The sequence below is a fragment of the Xyrauchen texanus genome, chromosome 21 (assembly GCF_025860055.1).
Source record: "Xyrauchen texanus isolate HMW12.3.18 chromosome 21, RBS_HiC_50CHRs, whole genome shotgun sequence".
NCBI lineage: Eukaryota > Metazoa > Chordata > Actinopteri > Cypriniformes > Catostomidae > Xyrauchen > Xyrauchen texanus.
Window position 1 is genome coordinate 30,323,189 of NC_068296.1, and position 11,628 is coordinate 30,334,816.

The 11,628-nt window shown below is 36.0% G+C and overlaps 1 protein-coding gene across 1 annotated transcript; it reads right to left on the bottom strand.

Moving 5' to 3' along the window:
* Positions 1-112: 112 nt before the first annotated feature.
* On the bottom strand, positions 113-8,947 carry cplx3b (complexin 3b). Its single transcript, XM_052151882.1, has 3 exons — positions 8,363-8,947; positions 3,728-3,815; positions 113-3,308 (listed from the first exon to the last, which is right to left on the bottom strand). Exons 1-3 carry the CDS (start codon positions 8,518-8,520, stop codon positions 3,084-3,086), a joined length of 471 nt encoding a protein of 156 aa, XP_052007842.1. The 5' UTR covers positions 8,521-8,947; the 3' UTR covers positions 113-3,083.
* Between the last annotated feature and the right edge of the window lie 2,681 nt (positions 8,948-11,628).

Below are 11,628 nucleotides of genomic sequence, written 5' to 3' on the forward strand. Positions count from 1 at the left end.
TATATATAGTCAGTAAATATTGATATGAGATTGCTTGTGATTCATTTGATCAGATTGGCTCATCAGTTAATTAATTCAGTTAAAATACACCTTTATTGTTAGGCTACAGTATTCTCCATCCAAAACAATACATATATATTTATATATTCTTGTGTAGAAATTATCCTTGCAGTTTTATGAGATTAATTTTAATTGTGAGACAACTTTGAATATTTGTACTTTTGAAAAAAATTATAATAATAATTTCACACCGTAGGACTATTGAAGTGAACAGCACAAAATCCAAAAGGTGATTCAAAATGGTGAAAAGGTTACAGTTACAGCACCAAAAATATACATAAATCTTTTTCATTAAAAAGAAGTATCACATCTGTCAACTTTCCAACAACAGAAAGTTTATACATAATGAAATGTGAAAAGTGTGTTTGTGAACTCATTGGGTGTGTGGAAAACCTGAAGAAAAGCTCCTGTAAGACATCACGGCACGTCTGAATCCATTGTTTGCATCACACCCCGTCTACTAAAATGCATTCATCTGGTCAGTTTTTAAGCCAACACACGTCCTGTACTGCCTAGAATATCCCACAATCATTAATTTAAAGGAAATTAATGTAATTTATAAACATTTTGATTTTTTTCAACTTATTTTATTTATTTACCAGGAAATAAGCAATATCTGATAACAATAAATATCTGTTTTGTTACCTCTAAAGCTTGCTACCTTGTAAGGCGGTCTGAAGAGGCAGTTTCCTCAGGTGACTGGGACTAACATTCTGCCTTGTATCTCCTTTTGTGTCTCCTCCCATGTAAGAAAGAAAATCATACAGATTTGGAACAACATGAGTATGAGTAAGTGATGACAGAATTTTCCTTTTTCGGTGAAATATGCCTTTACTGACTAAGCAGCGAGGTAGCTTTGGACGATGACGTCTGTGTTTTTATTGGTAATGACCCCACCTGCTGGTAAGATACAGCATTGCACCAGTTGCGAGCTGTGATACATTAGTCAAACGCTGAAAGCAAGTTATATCACATGCATCCAAGTCTTAGTCCAAACATATTTATTACAGTTTCAACAATCAATCAAAAATCTGGAAATTACATCAGAATAAGTACAGTATTACATTACATTAGTAATTATTTACTTATGCAGTCCAAAAGGGTAACAACTAAGGTATTGAGGGCATAAGTAAAATCAACGCCAAACAATACTTTCTAGCCATAACTGAGGAATTGAATACGTCTATAAACTACCAGGTAAGATAAATTAAAGGGAAAATTAATTTCAACACTTTAATTTCAGACTTCAATATGTTATTGGCTATCACCTCTGTCCTGTATTTAGGTCAAAGACTGTAATATTGCTATTTTTTTTTGTTTGTTTGCAAACATCACAGGATGAAAGCTTATTACTCCAGTCAGTCTCTCCAGAAAAATCTAAATCCCTGCATGGCTTTATCTAGAACACATTGACAACAGACACAAGTCACAGAAAACACAAACTACATGAAAGTGCTTCAGTTTAAATATATTTTTTTATATATATATATATATATAATGAAATAATAAAAAGCTTTCATTCGCACTGTTCCACCTCATACTGACGCCTGCAGCGTAATATTTCAGCTAATATTGTTACTTGTAGCAAGAGAGGAAACCTCTCTGAACCACCAGAAAGCAAAAGGTCAACATCTGCATCAAGACAACACCAAACCACCTGCACAAAACTTCACCACTGAAGGAAAGGTCAAAGGGTGTTAACCACAGCAAAGTCAAGGTCAAATGTAAAAGGTTTAAGTTACCCCTTTTCCACAAGCATGGTGTCTGTACCCAATCTGGCACTGTTCCACACATTTCCATCTAAAAAACTGAGGTTTTAGGCCAGAGAAAAGGGCCCTTTAAACAGGCTGGTCTCAATCCAGTACATTGTGGAATCAGTAACGTAAGAGATCTACTTCTATTTCTGCTACGCTGCAAATTTACCCAAATATTCTCTTTATTTTCCTTTGCTGTTTGAAACAAAATTTGTTTATTTATAAATATTATGTTTGTGAATTGAATGCTGTGAATTGCGGTAAAGCTTGTGATGGCATAAAGACGCAAAACTAAATTAATTTGGATGTAAATTCTCAAAACTAGAAGGACAAAATTAAGACCATGCAGCAGCACGTTCACTTGCAGTTAGGTTATGTATTAAGTCAGTTATGTCTGTCAGACAGTCAGTCATTGTTCAACTCTAATCGTACACCTCTTCACAGATCTCCTGGCTGCTTATTAGCTCTGGCACAATGTTGGTGAAAAGGGGGTAAGTGTGGACAAAAAGGATTTGGGTTTATCCTCTGATCCTGCACCCATAAGCATTTTAATAGATCTCAGGGGCAGTCACATTTATAAGGAATCCTCAGTATTGTGAACGAGCACTATTGCTTTAATGGACCTGATTGTTCTATTCGTTCACACTGTAGCTGATGTGCAGGTTTAAATTGGATTATAAGAGCAGGGTGTCTATTTTTGATGAAAGGCCTGTCAGAGTTGTATGAATTTCACTAAAACATGTCCAGGTCAGATTTCACAGCATAATAAATAATACATAAATAAAATAAGAAATTGTTTTTTGTATTAAGATAAACAAGCATATTTTTAAGACCATTAAGATTTTTTGGCATAGTGACATTTTTTTTTTTATGAGACATTTTCCCACAAATTCTTATTAAAAATATGCAAATTAAAAATGCATTACCGTAATGTGAATTTAGGGGGGAAATGTGTTTAATTGTTATGAAAATAATGTAACAATTAAAAAATAAAAACAAAACTTAATTTTCTTAGATTTTTGGGTGAAATAAGATCAGGACATGTTCCTGACAGGTTTTGTGAGAGTCACCCAGTAAGTACACAAAAGTCATTTAAAATTCTAGAACAATATTAGAATTATGACACAACACTGCCATAAAAGCCACTCTAGATGTGCGAGTATGGATGTTTGTCAGTGTGTGTGCGTATGTTTGTATGACAGTGAGATGATGGAGAAGATATACAGTATAGTAGATAAGGAAAGAAGAAGGTTTCTAGGAAGAAAGAGATCACATCAGTGAACACTTGTCAGCAGAGTTCTTCAGATCTTCCAGCGTGGCCTGAGCTTTGCCCTTTAGATGGTTCATGTCCACGTTCTGGATGTTGGTCAGCTGACCCAGGACGGACTGCTTGTGTTCCTCCTCTTGGTTGTCCTCAGCTATCATCTTGGCAAGTTCAGTGGGGAGCTCAACATCATCTTTTGCAGCCTGAATCTGAGTCTCATCTACCTCATTCTGAAATACAGGCAACCATCAGTATGAGCTATTGATAGGTTTGATGATGAGAAAACTTCCAGGTTTGACATCAATGATGATTGGTAATAAGACACTCGAAACTGGCGTCAAACCTGATGCAATGCATCATGAGGAGCTAAATATGAATGTGGACACATGGAAATGAGATTATCAGGGAACAATAACTTCAATATGGATTTGTTCTTCACACACAAAGCAATTGTGTTACTATAATATTCATTGTATGAGAAAGACAATTTGCAATATGTAAAAAATTCCTCAAATATAAAATAAAGTAAGTCATATTGGTTATGAACAATATGAGGGTGAGTAAACAATCAAATAATTTTCTTTTTTGGGTGAACTATCGCTTTAAGATTGTGCCCAGTGTGACAAAAGAGAGTTTCATTAAGCATTACCTTTGGTAACCTGTATTTGTCTCTGAAGTGAGATCTGACTGTCGCCCTCTCCGCCTTCCGTTGGGCAAAACTGGTATCTCGTTCTTCCCTGGGGAGAAATGAGAACGGAGAGACGTCAAACACACCCATGGTAATTTGAAGATTTCACACAAGATTAATTCTTCACACAAGCTGCTTATGATAATTTATGCACCTGCATGTTCTGTAAGACTTATATGTCACGCTCAAGCTAATAGTCATCTAATAGTCATATGTACATTTTCTAACTATGTAACAATTTTTTTCCACTGGTGCTGACATTTTGAAGGACTCATTTTCCAGATGTTAATTTCAATAGAGCTGTTCATCTTGTAGTCCAAAAACTCAGAAGAGAATTTGCCATGGGTTCCCTCTGGATTTTCCGATGGGTTTTAATAATGGGTTTTTTAAACTTATGAGCAAAATAAGTCCAGACCTTATTTTATTAATAAGTTGAAAACCCCATTATAAAACCCATAGGAAAATCCAGAGGGAACCCATGGCGAATTAGTCTTCCGGGTTTGCCTACAAATTGACGTCATGGCTGAACAGCTCTACAATGATCATATAAGACTCCAATGACTCAACTTTAGTAACAATAAAAAAAAAAAGAAATTTGACAGAACTGCCTAAATGTAACTTAAAAAGGTTTAGGTTTTTCAGATTACAGCACTATTTTCCTTAGTTTTTTTTTTTCATGTCAAACCCAAACTCTTAAGCTTTGGCACAAACTAAAATCCCTTCAAAAACAGCTTTCATGACAAAATGCAGACAGACTGGATTTTAAGTCGCTTTGTAGCATATATTTATGCAACACATAATTCTGGTCAGTTATGTTACACCAAGTGTGAAATTTAGCATCACCACACAGAATTGTAAAAAAGAAATTCGAACAGGTTTCCCAAACACTTCTCCCTTCTGCGATAAGTTGGAAAGTGCAACTGTTTGCACTGATCAAAGCACCTCAGACATAATACAAATCTAACTTGATTTTTAGTTTAATGGTAATTGCTTTCTAAGGTGAAATATGAATCACACGATAGTGGAAAACAAGATGAAATGGGCATGGGGAACAACCTACTCGTAAGCAAATATAAAAATAATTTTAATGGATTTTATGAACATTATTTTTTGTTTATACCTATAAAAACACACTGATGTTTGGTTAACCGTAAATAAAGTTGGATTGTGAATGATTTTTTCTGTGCTGTTAAAGGTCATGCGATGTGATAGGTCATAACAGACTAGACAAATTTAAAGGCCACAGGCAAATGGTGATTGAGCAACAACCAGGCCATTGAATCTGAGTTAAAAAAAAATGACAGTATTTTGGAAGTATGCTGGTTTAATCCTAAGTCTGGAGGCCATCTTTGGAATGCTCTTGGGAAGCAATTTCTAGTGATGAAAGTGAAGCATCTATCTTTTGAATGGGGAACCCTGAAATCTCCAAAACGGTTGGTCAAGATTACGATTAAAGGACATATTTAAAATCAGCAGTTAAATCTGACAATGCTGGAACCATAAATTGTGTTTATTTGCCTCAGATTACGCTGAAAAACAAATTTTTCTAGCTTGTAAAGCTAATGTGCATGCGTGTTTTAGAGTTGATTGGAAGGCAGAAGTCTTTATCTAAAAGGTAATGGGCTCTTTTACCTGTGAGGGACTTCCTTTCTACATCTGTGAAGCGTTGGGCGTTCCAATTTCTGCCAATCATTTTAATAGAAGTGGCCCATCTCTGCTAAATAATCTTGGTTTAATCCCAGTAATGCCCTTGAACAACTGGTTATACATTACAATGTAATTCCTCTAGGTAGAATTTGCTCCACATAAACAATACTTTAAATATCAGATCCCTTTTTAGTATCCTAGCGTGTATTAAGTGAAAGTTATCTAGTGTACCAGCTTTACATGGTCATGACAGTTAGTAAAAGGTTACTACATTGACATTTTTTTTGTATTATTTGTTTTGTGGCTATACTGTCTAAACATATATTGTGCATAGTTCAATAAACAGTGCACATTGTAGAGTGTTTATTCCGCTGCAATGCTTTTCCCCATAGACTTACAATGTACAATAAGTGCATTTCTGTAAATGCAAATTTGGCTTGTTTTCACAAACTGACGGACAAGTCAAAATAATTTTCTGTGGTAATCATCAGCATGTCAGATTTGCTGTCCATAGAGCTTAACTTGTATTTTACTTCGGTTACTTCAGAGGGATTGTCGTTGAAATAAGTGCACCGGAAGTCGCTTTGGATAAAAGTGTCTGTCAAATGACTACTTACTAGAGGAGAAGTGTAAAAGAGTGATCTCAGGGATTTAGACTTGCGCTGACAGTCGGGCTGATGCTCATCCACTCTCAAACACACAACGTACAGTTCACTATAACAAATAGGTAGTTAAACAAAATCCCCTATATCAGTAAGAAGTAAAAACCTTTGAGACGATCATGGTGGTTTGGCTGATTCAAAGAGTAAACGCACAAGTCTCTGTCAGAGTCAACAGTCTTAAATGGGCTGTTTCACACGGGTGTCTCAGCATGTAAAATCTGTTCTCTGAAGAAATTAGTTGGATTACTATCATTCGGATGAGCTCGGCACAGCCATTTGAATTCTGTGAAATCAAAACTTTCCAAATACTGCAGTTATGCAAACCGTGTCAACACGGCCACCTGTTCATGCCTGCACTGGCTGTCAGCCCTCTAACTAAAGACAAAACGTGTGAAATAAAGATATATTTTTTTGGCTGGGGTACTGGATCATTATATACAGTAATGATTCTAATGTCCTCACTTTTTGTTATTCTTATATTATGTGCCATACACAAAATCCCAGTGAGTGTTTTTAATTTTTTTGTATTTATGCATCTGTTCTGCTCAGAATGAGAAAAGTGATACAGCTTTCAGAAGATCTGTTCTTCTGTTCTGTTGGTTTCCTGAATGTTCTCAAGTGAGGCAATTCACAGTCAGACAGTATTTTTCCTCAGGTGTACTCATAGAATTATTTTATATGACACCATTTATCCCCCCTACAGCAGAAAATACATTGATCTTCACTAACAAACAAAAAAAGTACCAGAAATAGTACGATGTTAACACTATGAATTGTGAAATTTACCATGGAAAGGCCATATTTTTTGGATATTTACCATAATGTCATACCCAGTTTTTTGGACATGTGCCGTGCAGTGTTGGGTAAGTTACTCTAAAAAAATAAAATAAAAAAAAATACAAATTACATCTTCTACAGTGTAATTAGATTACTGTACTAATTACTCTGTCTGAAAAGTAATTGCATTACTTATTATTACAAATTACTTTCTAAAACCAATCAACCTCGACCAGGTGAAAAATACAAGGATAGACATGAAACTGTTTTAATTTTTTTCATAAATCATATATAATCTAATACATTATTCTTGAACTGGCCAAAGAATTTAAGGGGGCTGCATGAAATTAGAAAACATACATTTAAACATAAGAAGTAAAATTTTAATTCACTATTGTTTTATATAGGGCTGTAGCTGGGTATCTGGGGCCCCTGACTGAATATTGCTTTAGGCCCCTTTCCTATTAAAAAATACAGTTTAGAATTGATTGTGGTGCCCCCCTGGACCTTTGGGCCCCTAGAATCATTAACATGTTTCACCCCTCTAGCTACGGCCCTAGTTTTATATCGAATTTTTCTATAGATAGTAATCCCTTACTTTACTTTTCAATGAAAAGTTAATTTAATCATAGTAATTGATTACTTAGTAATGCATTACACCCAACACTGGTGCCGTTGCAATACTATGTTTTTTTTACACATGTCCCATGTTATGCCATGGTATTCTTTGAAGTACCTTGGAGAAGCATGTAACATGGTACTCATTCAGCATGATCGTATACATTAATGGTACATCCAGAGTATTCATAATTTATTTTATTGTGACAGTTAATCATCTCTTTCATTATTTCTTTTCGATTGGGTTTACATTCGTCAGAACATATATAACAATTATTTTGGGTTAATAATATAATAATCATTCTGATTTTATGAGTGACACATGATGCATAATTAAATGTATGCATATATATATATATATATATATATATATATATATATATATATATATATATATATATATATATATATATATATATATATATACTTTTATATTTATTAATATGCATACTTGTATTTACACTTAAACCAATAAATTAATAATATTTTAGAATACACAATATATATAAATATACAGTGTTAATATACAAGAATGAAACAAAAATTTGTTTCAAAACATCCCAACGTCTGGAGCAACGTAATTTAATTATTTTCATTATGTAAAGAGCGAGGGCAAAATTCTAATTTACACACGCAGTTCTGCTGGACAGTCCTGTGGATGTGAGTAATGCTGTGGAATATTATTCATATATGAATGAGCAGGAATCTCCCTGAGCGAAATGAGCAGCTGCGCGCGCGAGAGATCCAGCGAAGCGCGAAAAATGCGCGCCCCTCTCCACACGCTCTCGGTACAGCCACTTCATTACCACAACATTCCATTCAAGAGAAACCTCATGAAATCAACGTATTTAAGTGAAATACGCTTAAAGCAGGTAGGAAAGGGTTGTCTTACTTTTCCTCCTCTAGTTGTTGTTGGTACTGTTCAAACTCTTCTTGTGTCATTCCTTTAGTAGCAGAGTCGGATTTATCTCCGTCAGATTTCTCTTCTGTCAGACCTCCAGTCAGATTCTTTAGCTGACCGCCGACTACGTGTTTCACCATGAAAGCCATTGTTCAATTGTAAATGTTTTTTTTTATATATATATATATATATATATATATATATATTCTTCTATTTGGTAAACTATTTGTCCAATAAAATTATTAATTCCGACGAGGTCAATACTATGGGCAGAAAAATGTCTCTTTCTCATTCAAAGCCGAACAGAAACTGCGTGCGTTTCCTCAGATGAGCTAAAGTGAAGTGAAGTGATGTGGATTCATCTCATCAGCAGCAGTTTGACTCTTCCATCCACCCAATCCCGTGTTTCCTCAACCGACTCTTTCCGCCCAATCCCATGTACCACTGGATTAAGCGCGCGCGCCGTTAACAGCTCGTGCGCTTGAGTCACGGGCAGTTTTTTTTCTCGGGCGCGCGTGACATGTCAGAACGCATCGCGCGTCTGTTTTCGCAGCGCGTGAGTCTGAGTCTGTTAACTGAATGACGCTGAGCAGAACGGATTCAGAGTGTCTATAAAACAACACCAGGAGAATAAGTAAGTGAGCAAGTGAAAGTGTGTAAAAGAAAATGAACATATCTCAAATGTCAAACGACTATATTAGACTCTTCAGGAATCCTTAATCTACGTTCAAATGTGAAGGTCTCGTTGCCAACGCTTTGGTTTATTTGTGGAAAACGGCAAACCTCTAATCTCAGAGATTACCGTTCATGCGTAATGTCGCCATCACCTCCACCTGGATTAGCTCATGAAATGATGAAGAAACAGCACAGGACGAAACACATTACACATTACAATTTTCTTTAACAGTGCTGAAAGCATATTTGACAGAAATTATCAGTAAATTATAAATACTGAACCCTTTTAGTTTGCCTAAATCTCAGCATGTTTAGAAACTGGAGATGTCTTTTGATGAAATTGAAATTATAACGCCAGAATTATATACATCCCACAAACATAGAACACACATACTAGGAAAACACATGATGATAAAAAAAATATCCTGAATGCACCGTACATTGCTTTAAAGAGTTTAAGGAGTAAATGTAATGTTAATGAGCCAACTCATTACATGCACTCAAGACAGAAATACAGTTTGTATTTCCCATACAATAAACCATCAACAACAAACAATAATAAAAAAAATCATAAATGTCTGTGCATCGTGATATCTCTATTTTTGCCTCTTTCTCACTCCCCCTGGGACTGATTCATTCCCGATCTGCTGCAATAACAAACTGTTCTGTCGCTCTCGCTGAGGGCAAAGACGACAAACACACACACACACACACACACACACACACACACACACACACACACACACACACACACACACACACACATTTAGCTTTGCTTATATTAACCTATATAGTAAGAACCTGAAAAGTCTGTGTTTGGAGCTTCAGGCCTTTACTGGTGGCATGCTTTCAGGTATTATATGAGAAGATAATGTGATAAATTTGTATGCATGTTTGCTTACAGACAAAAATATAATTTTTATAGTATACGCTTGGTCTTAATTAGACATGCTTTTTTTAATCAATGCAAGCAGGATCCAAAATTAACCACCAGCAAATGCCAAATGAATTTAAAAATTGGCTTTCACGATTAAATAATCCCAATGGAGTTACTCGCAAATTGGCTGGTAACTTTATTAGGAACTGCTATATGGTTTTGAAGTCAGATTGTGAGAATTATAATCTGAAATTTGCTGATGTGACGTGAGCGAATCGAATCGAACAGTATACTAAAGAAAACATCTGAAAGAAAGCTGTTTACCTCAGTGAGTGGAAAATTCAAATTATTATCAGAAGTTTATCTAGGATGCTTTTTTTTCTTCTCCAGAACTCCATGTGGTGACACATATGTTGAATAATCCTTGCATTGCACTGTAACTGCCCCCCCTCCCCTCCATACATGATAATTTTTCAGGGAGACAGTTTTACCATGGGGCAGTTCCACTGAGAGACAGCTGTGAGCAACACAATGACATGCACTTCTTGTCAGATATATGCAGGGGGGCAGCTAAATAATCCCATTGTCACAGGGACAATATGCCACAACATTAAAACCACCTGCCTAATATTGTGTAGGTCCCAGGAGATCAGCAGTTACAGAAATACACAAACCAGCCCAGAGGGGGACCTACACAATATTAGGCAGGTGGTTTTAATGCTGTGGCTGGTCAGTGTATATTAATAAAAAATACATGTAAAATACAGTTTTATAGCTGGTAGTGGCTGGTAGATTCACACAATTTACCCAGTATTGGCAGGTGTGGCAAAAAAGTTTGGAATCTGTATGCATGACTTCACAGGAAGTTGACAAAGCTCATCATCATGGCGTCTTAAATAAACCTGTTATTGCCCTTCCATTTAATTGCCAATAGGGCTGAAGAGACTATGAAACTGTACGCAGAGCTCATGGACTATGTGATGCATACAGAGGAGAAAGCATACAAACATCAATTATGTAATAAAACTACATGAATCAATGCACCCTGAGTGAGGCTACAGCTACTTCTACTATTGACCAGCACAATGTGTATGTGTTAAAGCAGAGACCTCACAAGCGGTTTGCTGTTACTTGTCCTCGCTCGTTTAAAAAAAATGAATTAGGTCAGTAGTTCACCATATCAGACACACACTGACCGTCACAAAAACAATCTGTGGCCCTGAATCCACATTATGAGTTAAAACTGATTTTATAAAACAGGCTTCCACTGGTTAACCAGTCCAGTACAGAGTTATCCAATACAGAGAATCCATCACAACAAAACAGAAGCACATAAGCACGGTTCAGTGAACAGTACAGAGGCGTGCAGCTACAGCTCCCCGTGACCTCTGCAGTGCACATGCTCTCCAGCGAAAGAACAACAGCTGTCCAGGTGCTGAAGAGATGACAGAACAAATCTATCATGCTGTTCATTCACCTGACAGAAGTAAACAACATTTATGAGAATGTAAATAACATTTACAGTAATAGATCACCAAAAAAATAATTAACTCACTCATGCTTTGCCATACCCATATGTGTTATTCTTCTGTGGAACTCAAAAGGAGTCATTTTAAAGACTGTTCACTCTGCTCTTTCCTGTTCTCTTGCCAAAGCATAAAGTGTATCTTCTGAAGCCATGCAATAGCTTTTTGTGCATAACATA